The sequence below is a fragment of the Scheffersomyces spartinae genome (genome assembly GCF_019049425.1).
Source record: "Scheffersomyces spartinae strain ARV_011 chromosome Unknown scaffold_8, whole genome shotgun sequence".
NCBI lineage: Eukaryota > Fungi > Ascomycota > Pichiomycetes > Serinales > Debaryomycetaceae > Lizanozyma > Lizanozyma spartinae.
The window spans coordinates 315,347-335,947 of record NW_025065055.1 but is presented as its reverse complement, the minus strand read 5'-3'; the positions used below and the strand labels follow the sequence as shown (position 1 = coordinate 335,947).

The window sequence follows — 20,601 nt, the reverse complement described above, 5'->3', positions numbered from 1 at the left end:
GCAGTAGTATATATTAATCAATATTAATGTCTTTGATCACGACACTTTCTAAGGTCTTTTCAAGTTCATTAATAAATCCCATATTTGGCTGTCGTGGTATATTGTGAGTATCACCTCGATCATCATCATCATCATCATGGTGCTCCGTCATCGTTCCTTCTATACTAAATTGATCTTCTTGATTGGCTGCCTCTTTCGTCGATGTCGAACGAAGATTATCATTCTCCTTTTCAAGATTGTAAATTCTATTGAAACTCTCTTCAAGCTTTAGCTTTAATTGCTCCTTCGTCATTTCATCGCCAGTCGAAGGGTTGGCTCCTCTTCCAGATTCGTATTCGGTGATTTGAGTTGTACTAACCAAATCAGACACGGCACTGCTCATGTTGGAAGCCACAGAGTACAAAGAGAATCTGCTGGTACTAGTATTGTGATTATTGTCTATTCCGCTATTACGGCTTCGTTGTAGTTGGTCCAATGTAGCCTTATTGTACGTTTCAAAGGGTGACGGGGCCGTGTTCAAGTAATTATCGTCATACGAAACACCATTCTTTGCTTCTTTAACAACAGTAAGAAGTCCCAATTGTAAACCCGCAGACAACTTCTTGTATTTCTTTTCGGAATTATTATTATCTTGAAGGTCGGAGGATGTAGGTGAAGCTGATGATGCTGGTAACCCTCCAATTATGGAGTAATGCCGATTATTATTAGAGGGTAAAGAAAGTCGTTTCTTCAACGAAGAGTTCTGGAATGATTTCAATGGAAAGTCACTGGAGTTTCTAGTGGAAGTAGATGTGGATAATGCTGGACTTGATGATGATAATTGGTCAGTGGTTTTGGCAAGCGAAAGATCTTGTAGACTCAACTGATGAAGCTCTCTTATTTGTTCAATGTCGTTAATAAACTGGTTAAAGATGTTCAATTTTTCATTCAACTCGTCGGTGTCAAAGTTTCCAGCTGTTGATTTATGGTACTTCTTGAAGAATTTGAAATTGGAGGTTAGATTCGAAATTTTATCGATTAAATTGTCAAGATGAATTAAGTCATCAGTGGTAGTAATAACAGTCAGTTTGTTACCGAGGATATCTTCATCTTGAAAATTCGGCTTAGATAACGGGAAACATTCTTCGTAGCCAACAAATGACGTGACCATTGATTCTAATAGAGAACTCAACTGGACAAGGGAGCCTTTCAAAATTCCAAGTTTGAAAAAAGTATCGGGGAACAGAGGACTTTCGCTCAAGTGTGTTATACTGTTTGTAAATTCATCATGAAGTTTGGAAAGAAAGAAGGTTGATTTGGGGACCTCGTTTAACGAAAGTATTTGACAGAATAGAAGCTTTCTTAATTGATTGAATTGAGCCAATTTCGTTGTTAAACTCGAAACATAATTATTATTGTTCATGTCCATGTTGATCTCCACTTCATTATCATTTTGATTCAACAAAATAGGGAAATTGATGGTATTGATTTGACAATATTTCTCAAATATATCACCATTCATTAAGGGAAGAATTTTCAATATGGTTGCCTTTAAATTGACAATTAGAACTGATAATGAACTGTCTAACAAGTGGTATAACTGTTGGGCTTTTGGGTCAGTCGGTGTTGACGTATGAGCTGTATTTGTAGTATTAAGAAACGAAAACATCGTAAGTTCCTTTAACGCAAGCAAATTGGTAATAAGCTTCTTGTTAAGCTTATAGTTCCATTTAAAGAAAGTGTTCATAAGATTGGTGATCTTTGTAGTCATACATTCAATCCTGAGCTTGGTGTACTGGAAATATCGTGACCCATATACCAACAAGATTTTAAAGAGTGTGGTCATATGTCGAGAGGGAGAACAACCTTTGTTATGTATAAGGATTCGTTTCAACATGTGAATGATGGCGAAAACCAATGCAAAAATTGACGTGGATGGTAACCCTAATTTATACGTCCGCGTAATTGAAAGAGTACACCCATCGTATCGAATATACTTACCTGACAGCTGCTGCTTACTTACAGTTTCTCGACTGAGGAGTTCCTTCATGGCCTGATCATTCTTGGAGGGGATCATCGTATCATCCAATAAGGTGGAAAGTACAATGTTATACTTTAGCTTATCCCAGAACTGGTCCACCAGTTTATTCAACTGGAAGTACTTACGTATGAACCGTTCAATCATCGAAACGTCCACCGGGACCGGCTTCGTATCGGTGTCATAGTCCTCATAGATCCGATGTAGATTCGTAGTGACCCGCGTATTGGATGTTGAGGATGACATTGTGGTATTGGAGAGTGTCAGCAGCAGTCGGTGATGGAGCTGTGGGGGCGGTGGTGGCGGCTGAAGCTCGATCCCCCAGTCGTCTAGACCATCTTCTGATAGGTCATACTGCTTCTTCGTATAAAGATTGGTAATAGTAGGCTTGCTGAAGAGATTGGAAACATAGCTCATGATAACCTCGGTACACCATACAAATGTATATTGTATACGTCACGCTATATTAACGTTGACTCCGACAAACTCAGTCAGTCTGTTGTGGCTCCTTGGCTCCGGTACCGGCTTTGAGTTTGACACTGACTCTGTCCCTGACTGTCTGGAATAAATTGATGGGAATAATTGCAGCCTTTTAATATCATAGGATCATTTTGTATGTGTTTTGATTTAGCGACTTTGTGTCACATGCCACCCATTACCCAATCGGGTAATGGTCTTTACTGTCTTATATACACCACCATATAAACTTAGGCCAACATATAAAATTACATATATATGTACATATGTCTGGGGTTAAGCAAATCCTGATCCTCCTCCCATCAGTCCGAGCCAATCACTATGAAGCAATGCTCCATTGCCTCCGTTACCATTGGCCTTAAGTACAGAAGAATCATCAAGACTTCCCAACCAATTGAAATCTCGTCCAAGTCCTCCTGACAGTTGCAGTGGTTGAGGACCTCCATTCGGTCCTCCTTGTGGTTGGCCCATATCTTGTTGTTGCAGAAGAAGTTGTTGTTGGATCAATTGTTGCTGTTGCATTCTAAACCGTTGTTGCATCTTATCTTGCATTGACGACAGTGAATTGAAACTATCGGGTGGAGTATGATGTTGATCAAGTGTAGGTGGCTGTTGTTGTTGACTTGAATAGTCGGGATTAGGAAATCTGCCTTCGTTCCCAATAGAATCGCTCCGATTGGCAGGACTGAATCCCATCATTTGTTGTTGCGGTAACAGTTGTCTCCGTTGAGCTTGCATCTGATGGAGTTGCTGTTGCAGTTTTTGCAAGTATTCTTGATATTGTTTTGGCTGTTCATCATAGAATTTCCCTTGTTGTTGGAATTGCTCATCTTGGCCCCATGAACTGCCATTGGAAATACCTTCATTCATGTTGTTCCTTTGATTCTGGTGCTGTTGATGTTGTGTGACACCAACATTGCTACTGCCTCCTCTCACTTGACTAGGCACCATCCCAGGCTCAGCGCCGGCACTGGTGTTGGGACGGACAGAATGACCAGAGGAACTGCCAACATTGCTGCTACTAGCAGGGAAAAAGTCGGGTGAATGTGTTTGGGAATGAGGTTGAGAATGGCTCTGTGAAAGTTGAAGTTGTGATGATCCTGTCAGCGGTCTATGATGTTGTTGCTGTTGCTGCTGAAAGTGTTGCTGTTGTTGTCTCTTCATTAAGAATTGTCTCTTTTCAATGAGATTTCGGTAGTCACTCACCGAAGTCGGTCCTGGTGGACCTTGTTGAGATTGCATCTGTGGTGTGGGGGGGTGTGGTTGCAGTTGCAGTTGGCCCACGTACCCATTAGCGTATCTTGGGGGTTGAGGAGGATGCATTTGCTGAGGAGTTGGTTGGCCCAGAGGAGTTTTGGTTGTGGAAGCACCAGGAATGTCGTCCGAAGGTTCATGGGATGGGAAACTAGTTGTTGGAGAAATCGCTTGGTTGGGTTGTGATGAAGTAGGAGGAAGACTTTCCAAGGGGCCGAATCCAAACTGGCCTGATGCAAGTCCAGCCAGATACGATGCATTGGGGTTAGTTGGAATGTTGGGATTACTGCTATTAATAGTATTAGTATTAATACTATTATTATTAGTACTATTATTTATATTTCCGTTAAAGCTCTTTTGTATGGACCACATAAGACACCACCATTCTAGAAGAAACGTTTCCTTGGAATCAATAGACATGATATTAGTCAACTGAGACTCGTTGAACGACGGAACCACCGACAGTTCATAGAGAAGCAGTTTGGCAGACTCATGAAGTCCATTATGAACCAAATAATTATGAAGATGGGCTATAAGTAACTGTTGAGAGTCTTTGGCGAATTTATCGCTTAACACATTCTGTTGTATCATGATACAAAGGAACACCGAGTAATCTAGATTAAGTACGTAAGAAAGTAAGTCGACCTTATATATGGTTTGTACCCCTCTTAACTTGGGCTACTAATGTCATGTGTTGTCTGTAAGGGACAGAGATTGTGTTAAGAATTGGTTGTAGAATGTCACGGTCGTTGCTTTAGGGTTGTTTTTTTTCCGCATTGTTTGTTTCAATTGAGGAGGTCCAATTCCGACCTGAGGATCTGTGGTACAGTACGGGTACGAACGGTATGGAGCAGTGGTGCAGCTTACTGCACTGCTGTTGATACTGTATTACTACTGCTTCAGTACTACTACTGACTGCTACTACATTACACGGTTGTACTACCACTACTGCTTACTGTATTACTGTACCACACTGGTATGCTCTTCTTTGCTACTGTACTGCCCCGTACACTGTTCTGCACTACCGTACTGTACCTTACTGGCTTACGCTGAAACTGTGTTGATCTAATTCGCCTTTGTACCATTCATTTATACACAATACTTTGACACCTACAATACAATACCCTATATGCGACACCTCGGTGTCACCCTCGGTATACAGCCATTCCATTTTTCTTCCACTCATGTACAACCTCCAATCGGTGTACGTCCATCTAAATACACCTCCTTCCTTTATGTCTCATCCATTGCAACTCATCCGTTCTTCGGAATACCCACCTGTTTCGCTCTAACTTATGTAACCCACCGCCATCACAAACGGCTGTAATGTGTAGCTGCACTGCTAAGGCAAGTAATGCACGATCCATCGCCTTCATGTATCAATGCGCCGCTTGTCTTTGCAATCCCCCTCTTCTAAGCCATGGGGTACAATCCTATCACGGTAATGACTTCCGAGGTCCCATTTTTGTCGTCATGTCAAAGAAGTCGAGTCATGACGCGAACGAACATTACACGACTTATTCGTAGTACAACGACAAAGAGTACAACCACGTTGTGTATATGTCGTACTGTACCGTGAATTATCTTGGTTTGAATTCTCCAAATGGCTTCTGATATTCTTGCCATGACTTGTGCATTCCATCTTGTTCAAACTCTTCGGGGTAGTCCTCTTCATCATAAATAGGAACAAACCTCGACTCAGTGTTAATGTATTCAAAGTAGATGCCGTGGATCATTAAGGTCTCCAAATGAACAAAGATTTTTTGTAAAAAGGAAGTTATTGGTCGTAGTTGATGTATCAAATAGGTGGTCAAAATGTCGTCAATATCGTAGTTGAAGTTAGCACATTGACATATGTTTGAAGGAGGTGACGAGCGGAAGGCGTTAGGATCTATGCCAAAGTCAAGCTCATCATCAGCATTAGTAGTAACATCAGCAGTGGCAGTATCATCATTGTCATCTTCATCTTCATCACCTTCCTCTTCTTCTTCATTTTTCTCGTGCAATTGGTTGTGTAACATGTTGGGATGACCCTTGTACAATCCATAGTTTCTATACTCAACAGGAATGTCTACCTTCGGAACAAACACACTTCTATCGGCCATTAATTTCCCTAAAATATATCCAAACGTTATAAAGTAAGACGTTTCAAGCGATTCCTTCTGCACTTCTGTGGGCCTCTCGGGAATAGGGAAGAAAAGGTCACCCACTATTCCCAAGACCTTCTCACATCCCCAGCACTTACATGTGTGGAGTAAACTTTGATAAAACAGTGGATGATAGTAGATGAATGACGTCAAGAAATCAGTCAATTGTAGGGTCTTAATCCGATTATTACTTCGAACAAAATAATTCAAAAAGAACAATTCCATCAACTGTTCTGAAAGTTTGTTCAATGATTCACAAGTAATCCCACTGGATTTACCAAACATCTTGAACCCCAAGATCTCATGGTTTATAACAAGATGTTCCAAATTGACTAGCGTTTGTAAGAAGCTTCCCAATGGCACCAAAACATCAGACAGAAATTGGTGAGGACGAAGCCAATCCTTCCCAAGAAACCCACCCATTTCAAACCGTTTCAAATGGGGCATTCCTTGGTTCTGGTTAGAAAATCGGGTAAACTCATGATAAAAGTCTCCAAAACATGAGCAACTGGAAGTACTCACTCCTTGACATGCTATAAATAAAGACATGTCTGTGATATTGAGCAAATCAAGCTTCGATTCAAATATCGGGAACTTTAACATAGTATTAAGCGTATGGTCATGATCAGCATCTTCATGACAATGATATAACGCAAATTGACGAGGTTGTAGTTTCTCTTCGTTGGTAAGTTTGATCTTCCTTAGTAGTTCCAAGCCCTGGTAATTGTCTGTGGAACATTGAAGCCGATTCAAGTTGTAAAGAATGTTATATGACGGTGTACTTGTATCTAATTGAAACTCCTCTTCAAGCAAGACATCCTCATCAAGTTTAAGATATAAGCTTTGTAACTTGGGAGGAACAAATGGAGAATACAAGTGTTTGGGATCCCCATTAACATATAAGTCCTTTAGCGTATTTCTAACGGACTCCTTCTTAGTAACAAAGTCATGTAACTTTTCATAGCCTTCACCACTACTTATATACGAGATGTCCAACTCAATATTGTTAGTAGCAAACCGACTGAAAAGATCATAGAGCTTCCATTGTAAACATATCATATCTCTCTTGGTATACTGCGAGTTTGTGGTTGTATCCATGAACGGTTGGGCTATACTTTCATAGCCATAGCACTTGCCGAACCCAAAGTGTCTAATAAATGATGAGATCAAGCTGGGGTTACGTTCAAGGGTATCCACCAATCGTAGTAACTGACTCAAGGTAACTATCAGAACCGTATTAGAATACTTTAAGGAGTTGTCTCTAACAAAATCATAGACATCACCGTTATATTTAGTAGGAACTGTGGGGTTAAGATTCACAGTAATGCTTTTATATAATCTTCTCATACTAATGGCTGAGATCAGCTTACAAGTGAGACACAATCGAGGAAGATCGTATTGACCCACGTATTCAATGATCCTTTCAAGAATCTCTTCACATAATGTGATTGAAGTGGGAACAATTGGTGAAGTGGACTGTATGGGATCCAGTACTACTGAACTTTTGTTAATGGCGTTCAACTCCTTAATAATATTAGTGTTACTCTCCATCTCTTATCAAGTATAAAATATCACATATATATTCATTCTACAACTGTAAATCGATTCGGAACTTGTACGTCAGCAGTTCCACTCCACTCCGTTCAGGTTATCAATCCTAAATAGAAATAGGGGTATACTGAACCTGTTTTGTGTAAATATTCGCCTGATCTGCACGACAAACCGGGTATGAATACGTCTATACGATAACCGAGTCTGTGAGATAGTATGAGCTTATACTATAACAGTGACGATACCAAAGCTGCTGTTTATTTCAACTTATTCTGTTCTAATCAAATGGTACTAATGATAATATAACAGTTTATATATGGTTGGTTTACGAAACACTTTATTTGATCACGTGATGCGGTTAGACTGTTTAATTTTTGGAATACACAGTGTAAGAGTCTTTTCCTTCTGATACTACGCGAAACACCCTGTTAGCTCAATTGGCTAGAGCGTGTGACTTTTAATCACAAGGCTGCGGGTTCGACTCCCGCATGGGGTGCTTCCAAATATTTTATTTTTTTTGGAATCCCTTATACCCTTTTTGTAACCCTCACTTTTGATAACGATACTATTTATATTTGTTCCCAATACGGAAGTATAATGATCCAACGGTACTTCTCTTCATCTTAACAAAACGGGAATAGCATAGCATTCAAAACAATATAGAAAGCAACAGAAGTAAAGCTTTGGTGCTGTTATACTGAACCTAATTGCCATAGTACAGTAGTACAGTCATCGTACCGTCATGTCGTATCCCATTGGAAACAAAGAAGGAGTTAGAGTTGTTAGTGATATGTCACGATTTGAATATGACTCTGAAACTCCTCAATTCCGTTCAAGAAACCCAACACCTCCAAGTGGATTAGCTTATAACTTGCCTAAGCCTGCTATTAATGATTATACGGATACACTTAATATCCCTATGAATGCACCGAAGGTATCACTTACGGCTCAACAATTAGAAGAGGTTCTGGTTGATGAAGGTCCCACTCCCCCGCACAAAGACTCTTCATACAGACGGCTCAGTAGCATGTACTCACAACCACAGCCACAACATTCAAACACATCTCCTTCAAGAATAGATACCCAAACTCCAGGACACCAACAACATCAAGTACAACCACAACAATATGATCAACACTTTACTCCTGAAAGACTGAGGCCTTCATCGAGTTATTATCCTCTCTCAAGGAGATACAGCATTGGGTCATCGTTCCCTCCCGGACATTATCCTCCGCCATCGCATCTGTATCTTCCAGCATACGAACAAGCACAATACCAAAGTCAAATCCAGAATCAAGCATTGGAGAATAACGAGTTACCTCCAATGCCACAACCAGGTGAATTGGTAGAACTACCTCCGACAGGTAATGGGCTTCGGAGATTCTTACCCGAAACAGTATTTCAAAAGAACCCCAAAAAGAACTTTCTTAGGCACATGTTACTTCAACAAGTCATGAATAAACCAGTCTATCATTTCCCGGAACGAGACTTTGATACCAACATCTTCATTAATACCACCCACATATCATACCATTTCTTTCTTTATTTCTTTGAGGTCATCTTTGAAATAATTGTCATTATACTATCAGCCATGCTTCTAAGTTCAGACAAAAACGTGGACTACGGAATATACAGATATTTCATTGGCTCATCAGTAGTAGAGGTGGTTATAGCTCTTGGATTCTTAACCACAATCATTGATTTTGAGAATAGAAACGGTAACTTCTATTGTATCATTGCTACCGTCTTATGTTCTATTTCCTTCATAATAACATGCTCTCAATTACTTGGTAAAGGATGTCCAAATGGGAATGTCTGCGGAATGAGGAGAGCGTTACTGTCGTTTGTTATCATGTCAACGTTTCTTTGGATTATTACTTTGACAATGTACGTTACCACGCTTTATGTGGCCAAATTAGATTCCTTAGAAGAGTTCATTTTCCATACTCAACCTGTTCATAATAACAATGAGTTGCCACCACAATTAACCACCTCGGAATACGCTGCAAGTGTGGCGAGATCACCTCAAACTCACCAATCAGCTGGTGCTAAGACAGAAGAGATAGATGACGTTGTGGGTGCTACTACAGCCACTGCTCCAAAACATACAAAGACTACAACCACGTTTGTTGATCCGGAAACAGGCGTACCCTTAAAACAGTTTTATTTGAGTGAACAGGGAGAAATGTATGAGCTACAGAGTCCAGCCGGATACGAACACCACAATAAGATTTTGGTATACACCTACTAACGTCCGGGTAACGTTTGTGTATATACAGGATATGATTATATGTAGGAAACCGTTACCAAATTAAGTGGTGGGTGCAAAAATCATATATATGTACATATACGTTTACAACTAAAAGACATAGCGACTCTTCTTATTCTCCTTCATCACTCACTCCATAAGCAAACACGTACATACGCATTACCCAATGAGGATCGCTCTCGTTCTCTTTGCTTTCTGCAGTGCTTGCTCTTGTGTTTCACTACGGAGGGAATATTCTCTGGCGGTTAATCAATTAATAGTACCAAACGGTAACAATATTGTTGAGTCGTCTACCAATTACAACCAGCTGTATTCTCTTATACCCAAGGAATTGATTCTGGGGTCTTTACTTGAACAATTGGGGTTGAACGAGTACTTTTATGTTAGTGATGATGCGATCCGTAAAGTTCCTATCCCTCGGAATGTCCTGAGCATGTTTATTTTAAGTCGTTCTTTACCGAAGAATTGGCATACGCTGATTCAGTTTTTGAAAATGGCATTACCCTTTGGTTTGCCAAACAAAGTTGACGTTGTTGAGTTGTCGCTTGTGGTTCCAACTGCCTTGATTTATGATAGCTTGGTGAGACAGCTCTCTACTGTGGTTGGGAACCACACGCCGTTGTATGAAATGGCTTTGAATAACTGGCCACTACTAGTAACATCATTAAAGGAGAATAGTGAAGATGGTAGTACGACTGGCACTACTGCTGGCACTACTGCTTCTTCTTCTTCTTCTCTCTTCAACATGTTTGCAAGGAACATGATCACCAATGACCAACTCACCAGAGCCATATTTTGTGAGTACCCTTTCTTTTGCATTCAAATCCCAAATCCCAAATATATTTGTTTATCTTCTCCATGGAACAGCTCTACAAAATATTTGAGTTCATTAACAAATTGGGTTAAGCAAAACGTCTACGAGTCCTTTGAGAGATCAAATAATCTTTTCATACCACTTCGAATCCTTCAAGATGGTGAGGGTAACCCCAGACACCAAAAGTTCAGTCAAGTGATTTTCAACTCTAAACCTTATTCCTATTTGACCTCCAAGAATTGGGATAAAAGAAATGAAGAGAATGATAATAAATCTTGTATCCCAATAACTTGGTATAATATATTCCATCATAGTATATTTGGTGATACCAATTTTTGCACGTGACTCACGGCTACAGTTACTACATCTGGATAAACAAAAACTAATAATATAAACAAATATCCAGTATATTCATAAGTACCCAACATTTCTCTTCTCCTGGGGTAAAGGCTCACTTCTAAAAGCTGAGTTCCCTTGAACGCTTGAACTACTTTGAGATCCAAACGGATTGGTGGATTCACTGGTTGGAGTGTCTCTCTGGTCACCATAATAAGCACTATAGTCATTTAAGGCATTTCCCGGGTTACCAATTAATGTGGATGGTTGAGTTGGTTCCAAATTATCAATGCTTGGTCTTTCTGTGTTATAAGGGTCGAAAGCTGAAGAATCATTATCATCTGTGAATTCTCTTTTGGCTCCCATTTCATGACCTTTCATTGCTGTTGCTCCAAGAGCCACCAATTCTAAATCTTGAGCTTCTTGTGCCTTGGTTTCATTACCAAATCTTGGAATAAAAGATACTCTATCATCTTTCATTGGTTGGTACCTAACATCTGGGTTCTTATAGACCAAAGCCATCACGCACGTAACCACCGTGAAAATCAATAAGAACAATGCAAAGGCTGCATTCAAAATGAAAAATATCACTGCCATAACAGAAGAGACAACATGAGGTTGTTTAAAAACATTGGAGAAAAATGTAAAAAATAAAGCATTAATGGTATTAATAACTGAAATAAAAATGTTAAAGACATTTGTTCTTTTATCCATAAATGGACGAATGTAACAAACGGCAACACAATAAAAGATTTCAGTTACCATCACCAAAAGAGCTTGAACTTGACCTTTTCTTTGCATAACAGCAACAAATAATGATTTAAGTAACACATAAATCAACCAAACTGCCACCCAATAATAACAATCAGCTCTATATTGGACGTAGATAAAACCAAATTTGTTCAAAAAGTTTCCATCTCCATATAAGAGATAAGCTGGATTTTTAAAATTCCGAACAGATTCTCTACCTAATAACACAACTCTTATAGCAGCTTGGAAAAGTAATGCCACAGCAATAATCAAAAGAAATATAGCTATAACTGTTGTACCAGCAGAATCTCTTGTAGTTAATTCCCAAAGACACATTAAAGTGATTTGAGGGAAAGCAATCATAAGAATTCTATATAAAGAACCCTTAATGATATCACCCCAATGACGTCTATAAACGTTGAATTTCCCTTCATTCATGACTTTAGATTTGATTAAGATTTCAATGATTGCCTTGAAGAACATCAAACAAACCACCAATACAAAGGCACAAAAGAATAAAAAGGCAATTGACGTGAAAAATAATGAAGTGATTTCAATATCAGCCAAATAACTAACTCTTTGTATTCCTCTAAGGACCAAAATTTTGGAACTTAAATCTGATTTCTCATTAGTAGTATATAATGAAGAATCCAAAGAATCAGAATAACCATAGTCTTGTTTATCAAGACTGAAAGCTCTTTTAAACAAAGTTAAATGATTGCTTTTTTGAGCCTTATGGTACATTCTACCAAAATCTTCAATGATATCTAAAGATCTCTTAGCCTTCTTTTGAACAGAAATTGAAGCATATTTACTCTTCAAAACGTCAGAAACAGTACCACCTGTAGATTGAACATACCAATTAGCAATAGATTGTAAAACATTAACTTTAATAACTCCCATTGCCCAAACAAAGTTTTGGGCCCAAGCAGCAGCTACAGGAGGTACTACGGCAACACCCAACATAGCGGTAATCACCAAACTTTGGAAATAAATGAAAAGAGACATAGAATTGGAAGCAATATGAGCCGCAGTGGCAGAATGTCCTACAACAGAGATAAACCCTGAGGTTAACACTCCTAACCCAGCAATGGCTGCAATTGGCCAAGCAGCATATTTTGTTTGAACTGTTTTACCATTGGATACCACGGCTTCAACACAAGCAACTGCAGAATCCGTGGAATTGAAAAGCACCACTCTCACTCTGGCGTCCAAATCTGGAATGTTATACGCAATCCCAGGGATTCTATTGGCAACACTTTCAGGTACAATATAATTGGAGTTTAAATCCATATGACCAGTGGTTAAGGGACAAATGGAATCATAGTTCAAGGAACATAAGGAGACATTGGTGTTAATAGCGGTGATCCCATAAGCTATCAATTGGACATTGGCCGTGATATTCAGATTAATGTTGGATATGGCTGCTATGTCAAATACCAATGATCTATTATTGGGGAAGAACACAACATTGAATGTTGAAGCTGTAAATTGTGACGAGTCCATACACGTTAAAAGGGAGCTTGTTTGAAGGGTTTTGGCCCCTAACACCGCAACACTATTCAATAGAGCCACAAGTGGCAAGTAGTAGTGCCATAACTTCATAGTGACACCGATAACTTGGGGGAAGAAGAAGAAGTGGATGTATCTAAAGTTAGTTACGTTACATGGCTTGGTTGTTTGGGAGAACGTAAATCTGAATTTTTCCTGAGTCACGTGACCAGATCTGTGTGATCTAAAAACAGAAACATATCGGGGCTGTACATATAGATGGCGTAGGAAAGTTATGATGTAATGAGAAATACGTAAGCATTATGACATCAAATGTCTTATGTCTAATAAGGTATACCATTGGTAAGTCGTTGGAATTCGTCATAGCCCTTTGTATAAAACGATTCCATTGATTTCTTAATCAAGCTTCGGAAATACATGGATGCCTCTACTTCTGTCTTACCCGGTACAAACCGTTGTCTCAACTTTTTAACAGTTGTATCTTTAAAACAAGGTAAGCCACTTTCTAACATTGGAGTTACGCACCGCACTATGGTTTCCATATACGGACGACAGGCCAAATAACCTTTCACACAAAGTTCTTCAAACCATCTAAATGATTGAGTTTGATCTGAACCTCCTAGTACGGCAATCATTTCTCTTGTCAATTTAAATGGCGCAACCTCAAACTTAACTCCACCAGGTACAATATCAAAACAGAACCCAAAATCAATATGTAAAATGTGTCCTTGATCATCATACATGATATTACCATTATGACGATCTTTAAATTGCAACAAATAAGAGATAATGGAATAAGCAGCTAACGATTTAACCAAATTATTTCTAGCATTCTGAAATTCAATGGAAGTTTCTGGTCCAAACTTTGATGTAAAATATTCATACAATCCATTAACTGCTTCTCTACCCAACATGTCACGTGACACGGAGTTGGGCAAAACATCAATAACTCCACAGCCTGGTGCAGTGGCTGTAACTCTATAGGGAAACACATATAAATCCAATCCAGCATCAGCCCAAATGGTCCGGAACACAGAAATCAATTGTAAAGCTAACACATCTTGGCGACAATCATCACCAACTTTAAAAATTGCACTTTGCCATTTTTCAATTTCCATATTAAATAATTGCCCTTTTTCATTATAAGCAGGTACCTCCTTTCTAATTTTAAATGTAGCCAAAAATGGGGCCTTAGCATGTGATTGTAAAGGTTTACCTGATTTCCGATTAATATCAACCACAACTCCATCAGGATTACTTGGAAGATAAACTCCTGGTAGAACATCGATTAAAGCCATTTCTTCATCGATTTTAACCTTCTTTTCAGCCTTGGTCTTCTTTATATAGGGTTTCAACTTACCGGAAATGCTAGTGACTTCATTGAAAAATGCAAATTCCTTCTCATAAAAATCAACGTCCTTATCACTAAAAGATTTGATCATTTCATCTTGGATCATGTCCAATACAGGCTTAAGTTTATCTGGTTCATTGGCATCATCATCTTTATAACTATTGGCAAGCATATTCCATATGATTTGGTGAGCAAATAACTGTGAGACTTTGGCAGTTTCAATAATAAATCGTTCCACATAGCCCTTAGCATCAAACCGTAAACTTTGAACAATTTGTGGGACATAAAAGAAGGTCAAATTCACATCATGATGCAATAAAGATCTCATGGTTAGTTGCAACACATAAGGGTCACTTCCAAAGGGTGGTAAGAATAACGTAATACAATCAATTGGTGATAACGGTTCCCAATAAAGTAAATGATGGGTTGGTGAAGTACTTCCCACATCAATACCAATAAAATATTGAACTGCATCAGGATAGAAAATAGCTGGTAAAGGATTCTTACGAATTAAATCCTTTAATAATTCATCCAAATTCTTTACCTTATACCGAAGGGCAAGATTCACAGCTAGAATTGGATCAATAGCATAAGCTTTGGAAATATGGTTCCCACTAATTTTACTACTGATGTATGCACCTCTTGTTTCTCTTGGTTTCAATGTCGATAACCAAACATCAAAAATGGAGATTTCATCATCAAGGAAGAACATGTTTAAGATCTTCTTACTCTCCAATCTCTCAGAGTTGAAAGTAGACATCACTGAAGTCAATCTGGCAACGTCTTTTAATAATTTATGGTCAGATTTGAACCTCAATACATTAGACCCAAAGGGATAAACTGCACGTCTTCTGAACCATGAAAGTTGAGCATCCAAGATCAATTCACTTAAGTATTTAACACTCCTAGACCCAGTTTGATAAGCCATACCAATGTGATAATTTAAAACATTGAAAGCAAATCTGATCAATTCAAACCGTACTAATCTTGCAAAAGGGTGTAAACTTGCAAACCTTAAATTCTTCATTCCAACTTCAACAAATCTTGTGAATAACTTCAACAAATGATCAGATTGATACAACGTGGCTTCAAAACTCGAAGAGAATAACCGAATAATTTGTAAATGAGGTTCAAATGATCGACTAACATTATTAGCTTTATGAGTAACTGAAGTCATATCACTTGGAGAGTATTCCATTTTAGAGAACTCTGGATTCTTAAAATCATTATCTTTAGAAAACAAACCTTGACGTAATTCTATGGAAGTTTCCCAACTTTTAGCAACTTCAGAAATCAAAAGAATACTAATGTTCCCTCTATCTTTCATTACAGCCAACCATATATCAATTGCAGCCTTTAGAATTTGACTGTCAAAAATTTTAAAGGGAATATCCACCAAATATCTTACCAATTCAGCATTATTCTTTTCACTAACCAATGTTAACCCAGCAATTTTGGTTAAAAAGTCAATGATTTTTTGTTGAGGAATGCTACTAGCGTTACTTTGAACGTCAACTAACAAACTCTGAGCCTCTTCTCTTATACTGAGACATGCAGCTTCAATATCTTGTTCATTGTATAATGGCATTTTATCCATTAACTCTGTAAGAAAGTTGCTTCTCCAATTCAATTGGGTGGTGAAAACTGCCAAAGTATTGAAGTTTTGCAGTGTGAATCTGTTGATACCTGCCAATTCCTTATCAGCAGGTCCAACTTCTCCTGCCATTGAAATGGCAAACGAAACCCCAAAATGGATTCTTTCCATAGATTGAAATCTATCCAAACTTGAAACATATGATTGGATTAAACTCTTAACATCAATGTTGGATTTAACCAACACCAATTTAACCCAATGTTTAGCCTTTTCACTAAACCGGTTGAGAGTCTCAGTACGCCAACTGTATGAATCACTCAAAAGTAAACGGATTCCTGCAGTTTTGGTGACAAATGTACAAGTTGGTTCATATTCATTTTCATCAGCATCCACAACACTATCAAACAAGACCGTTAACAAATCAAATAATGTAAACAAACTCTTGTGATGACATAAGGAGGAAGGAATCTTGTTGATCAATAAGTCACAGCATTGCATAGCAGCATCTTGTAAGTCTTCTAAGTTATGACAACATAATGTTAACATGGTAGTTAATTGGTTGGCAATATTTTGAGCTGAAAACTTATTGGTACCTCCATAATTAATATACAAGATATAATCTTTAATGATCTTGAAACAAATAGGGCCAATAAACTTATCTACTCCACTGATTTTAACTGAAGGATCAGAGAAATAGTATAAAATCTTGGAACAATCACCTGATTTCACTCTTAAACTTTCAACAAATACTGTAGCTGATAAGAAGATCAACTTAGGATAAGAAAGGGTTCTACTAATTTCAAAAATATCCCCAATAATATGTCTGTGATCCTTAACATTATGATTGGAGGAACCTCTTTTCAACACAGTATTCAATTCCAAAGAGGTTTCCGTTTTATTCCATGATAATTCGGATGCTAATGGAGGAGAGTTATAGGCAATTCTTTCAAGTTGACGGTGATACTTTTGAGCATTACTTGATTTCATAGAATATCCATGGACAGCCATATTGAACCAAGTATTTCTGAACAAATCAATAATTTGTGGATCAGTAATCTTTAATGGTTCTTCGTCTTCATGAGCATTTGGTAATAACTCCGCAAGAGGTCTCAAATACAACAGGATTTGATCACCGATTTCAATGATCTCATTATGAGATCTATGGTGCTCTAAGACTTCAACATCTCCTTTGTTAAGAATTCCTTGCAATATATCTTTCAATAATGCATAGTATAACGGAGAGTCTGGCTTCTGTTTGATCAATATAGATAATTCAACTCTGGCATCAATTAATTCCAGAAGATTTTCGGATTTACCATCCAATGCATCTAATGAAAGCTTAGAAAGAAGCTTCAGTAAGATAAGAAATTCCTTCACTGGTAGATAAGGAGCACAATTGACTAACCCACTTAATAAAATCTTGCAATTATCAATATCAGCTTTGATAACCTTTTGGGATAAAATGGTTACAGTCAAAGTGGTCACTGTTTCATCATTACATGCTTGGGTAATAGCAATGATTGAATCGATTGCATTTTGACTAATCAATTGATAATCTTGATCATCCCATTCACCTCCACCTTTGCTTCTAAATGAGATTCCTGAGGTGTCGGCAGCACCAGCTCCAGTTTGGAAATTGGAATTAACAATTCCATTAATTGAACCTTCGCGGGAAACTCCTCCAACACCTCCATTCTTAAGATGATTATTACCATTTTCCTTGATTGACAAAGAATCAAAGCGACTCAAACCTGTTTGAGCTCTTCTTCTGCCAGCACCATAATTACTTCCGGTGGTAAGCATATTACTCAAGGCATAAATTGTTGTTACAACAGCATCTTGAGATAGGATTTTGGAAGCAAGTCCAACACTATGAGAGGCTCTTTTGATATAGGAAATACTTGATCTTCCAACCAAAGAAGTGAAAGTTCTTGTTAAGAAAGACCCAATACTTTCATCCTTATAAACCAACAAAGACCCCAATTGAATTGTTGTCAAGCCTAAATCATCATCAAGAACAACTTCCTTGATTTCTAAACAGCCATTATAAACCTTTCTAGCTGTTTTGGCAGGAATATTATCTGTGAAGGTACCACAACCAATTATCTGTAAGTTATGACTTTTAGCAATGTAACCAGCCTTCAATCTATTATAAGTAGAATAGACAATAAATGGTTCACCTCTATCCAAAAAGTTTGTTTTTTGAATGGCCAATTCCAGCAAGCTTCTAATAAATTCAATTTCTTGAGTGTTTAAATCCAATGTTGGAGCAGAATTATCTTCGACTATTTTAGCAGCGTATTCTAGAAGATATTCCAAAGTGGGGACACCTTTAGAATTACCCAAAATGGTATTAATCATGGAATTCATGAGTTGACTAAGCAATTTGATATAATGAATAGGAGAAAAGTCCAATAAAATATCTCTTTTCAACAAAATATTGTAATCATGAGGTTCATTGTAGATGAAATTCGAATATAATTCCACTTCATTCAAGAAATCAAAATTATCAATACAAGTATCCAATATTCTAAAGATCGAGAATCCCCTGGTTGAACTTACCAAAAGCTTTGCCTTGAGTGAAAGTCCCTCTAATAACCCAATCAATGTTAAATAGTGAGATAATTCAAGCAGCAGCAGCAGTCCATCACCATCAGCTTTGAAAAAAATATCATTAAATTGTTCAAAAGTTGCTAAAACTTCATCACATATCTCATCGAAAGTCATCCCAAGGTTAATCAAAGCAACCGTCAAATGTTCTGCAATAATTGTCCATGGTGACAGCTTAGGACTGATACTGAACACTTGTGTGCAGAACCTTTGGCTAGGTAACTCCAAAAGGTACAACCGAAGTCTTTTGGCCAAGACCCGAGCTTGACCCACATTTCCAAGCTCTGAATCGGTGCACTTGCACAAGGCAAGCAACACCTCATACTCCTTCAATGTGATAGGTACCTTAGATAACTTCATTGACCCAGTTTTGGGTGTGAGTTCCAATAACTTATTGAACTCACGATCCACTCCATATTGAGTGTGAGAAGTACCCAACTTGGCTAATCTTTGATACGCCTCGGAACGGATTGTGTTCCTAGAAACGCCGAAGTAATCCATTGATGTTTGGAAAGTTGTAGTGTCAGTGGAAGAAGAAAGGAACAATGACGATACAACTTGCATTTATGGTGGTTACTAGTCAATTATTATAATTTTCAGATCGCAACCTAGACGTGTGCTTACCAAACCCAAACTTCCCAATGGGGAAATGTGGTATGGTGATTAACCATGGATGGTTACCAAGCACATGGAATTTAAGAGCCCCTGTTGGGTTGATTACAATGAGTCGATAAGGGAAAGGCTGAACGGATAAAAGGCGCAAGCATATACAATAATTATACAAAGGTTAGGAGAGAGGAAACATCTGTCATTCTAAGTGTAGGTTTCAATAATGGTATCTCTCAAGTTACCTTGAATGTCATCAGGTTGAGCACTCTGTAAGCCAAAGATGGATTCAATGACGGAGATTTCAGGTCCCGAAGAGTCCAACCCAGTGAACGCAATGTAATCATTAACAGTCATACCAGCACCAACCACCGAGGAACCTCTATTCACAGTACCTGCAACCACAGGAACTTGTAATAATGAAGATAATTCTTCTTGATCTTGTATAGAAGTTTGAGGGTGTACCAAAGCACCTTTATTATTCAATGCACAATAAGACCCCACCAATACGTTAGTAGCAATAGTTTGACGGAATACTTCAACCCCTAAAACATCAGCTATTAATTCTTCAGTTTCTCTTTCAATGTCTGGATGTACTAATGCAACATAATCATTACAACAAATAACATTTCCTAATGCAGATAACCGTTCTTCAACTCTTTGAATCTTAACTGTGTCAGGTAAAGCATTTCTTAAATGCATCAACTCTTGATCCGAGGTTTGTGTAGGTACCAATAACCCTCTTCTATTCCCACTAGTCATTCTACCAACTATACGGGTACCAGCAATGGTGGTATGTACAATGGGTATAACATCTCCTAATTCTGCTTCGTAAGCTGAATAGAAATTCTCAGAGCCTCCAACAGCAACCAAACAGTATGAGTTGGTTAACTTGGAAAACACACCAACCTCATTGGAGTTTTCAAACTGAGTCCGACTAGCCATAATGAACGTAGTAATAAAGTAGTAACAGTAATAGTAGACTCACTAGGAGTGATAATAGTAGTCGGTAATCCATTTAATTTAAGTCATCGGGTCTCTCGCCATCGCACAGTGAAAAAATGTCGTTGTGACACAAAGTCGGAGATGAGGTTGAACCAGGGCAAGAGGAATACGATTGCCACTCTGGCTCTCTGGCACAGTGGCAACGACTAAAGTGGGGTCATGTAGTAACGGGGAACATAGTAATAACAGAAGCAACGGAGTTATAGGTAAGGGAGATACGGATGGGCTATTTATAGTGTTGTGGCAAACCTTAACTATAAGCAGTTGTGCATAGGACGACCATGTAAAGACTCTAGCACTACTATTCT

General features: G+C 38.3%; 7 protein-coding genes and 1 non-coding gene across 8 annotated transcripts; 2 read left to right on the top strand and 6 right to left on the bottom strand.

Moving 5' to 3' along the window:
- Positions 1-13: 13 nt before the first annotated feature.
- Positions 14-2,263, bottom strand: KQ657_004919 (uncharacterized protein; the record flags this gene model as incomplete). The annotated part of the gene is made up of 1 exon (XM_043195581.1): positions 14-2,263. One exon carries the CDS (start codon positions 2,261-2,263, stop codon positions 14-16), a length of 2,250 nt encoding a protein of 749 aa, XP_043049754.1.
- Positions 2,264-2,770: 507 nt separating this feature from the next.
- KQ657_004918 (LisH domain-containing protein) lies at positions 2,771-4,837 on the bottom strand (the record flags this gene model as incomplete). The annotated part of the gene is made up of 3 exons (XM_043195580.1): positions 2,771-4,034; positions 4,146-4,362; positions 4,831-4,837. The coding sequence occupies 3 exons, from the start codon at positions 4,835-4,837 to the stop codon at positions 2,771-2,773; spliced, it is 1,488 nt and encodes a 495-aa protein (XP_043049753.1).
- A 491-nt stretch (positions 4,838-5,328) lies between these two features.
- Positions 5,329-7,446, bottom strand: KQ657_004917 (uncharacterized protein; the record flags this gene model as incomplete). Its single annotated transcript, XM_043195579.1, has 1 exon — positions 5,329-7,446. The coding sequence occupies one exon, from the start codon at positions 7,444-7,446 to the stop codon at positions 5,329-5,331; it is 2,118 nt and encodes a 705-aa protein (XP_043049752.1).
- Positions 7,447-7,868: 422 nt separating this feature from the next.
- KQ657_004916 lies at positions 7,869-7,942 on the top strand. The gene has a single exon. It is a non-coding gene; the product is annotated as a tRNA-Lys (tRNA).
- Positions 7,943-8,188: 246 nt separating this feature from the next.
- On the top strand, positions 8,189-10,516 carry KQ657_004915 (uncharacterized protein; the record flags this gene model as incomplete). The annotated part of the gene is made up of 4 exons (XM_043195578.1): positions 8,189-9,682; positions 9,743-9,764; positions 9,976-10,336; positions 10,504-10,516. The coding sequence occupies 4 exons, from the start codon at positions 8,189-8,191 to the stop codon at positions 10,514-10,516; spliced, it is 1,890 nt and encodes a 629-aa protein (XP_043049751.1).
- A 424-nt stretch (positions 10,517-10,940) lies between these two features.
- FLC2 (flavin adenine dinucleotide transporter) lies at positions 10,941-13,220 on the bottom strand (the record flags this gene model as incomplete). The annotated part of the gene is made up of 1 exon (XM_043195577.1): positions 10,941-13,220. The coding sequence occupies one exon, from the start codon at positions 13,218-13,220 to the stop codon at positions 10,941-10,943; it is 2,280 nt and encodes a 759-aa protein (XP_043049750.1).
- Positions 13,221-13,450: 230 nt separating this feature from the next.
- Positions 13,451-19,246, bottom strand: STT4 (1-phosphatidylinositol 4-kinase; the record flags this gene model as incomplete). Its single annotated transcript, XM_043195576.1, has 1 exon — positions 13,451-19,246. One exon carries the CDS (start codon positions 19,244-19,246, stop codon positions 13,451-13,453), a length of 5,796 nt encoding a protein of 1,931 aa, XP_043049749.1.
- A 249-nt stretch (positions 19,247-19,495) lies between these two features.
- TIF6 (translation initiation factor 6) lies at positions 19,496-20,233 on the bottom strand (the record flags this gene model as incomplete). The annotated part of the gene is made up of 1 exon (XM_043195575.1): positions 19,496-20,233. The coding sequence occupies one exon, from the start codon at positions 20,231-20,233 to the stop codon at positions 19,496-19,498; it is 738 nt and encodes a 245-aa protein (XP_043049748.1).
- Between the last annotated feature and the right edge of the window lie 368 nt (positions 20,234-20,601).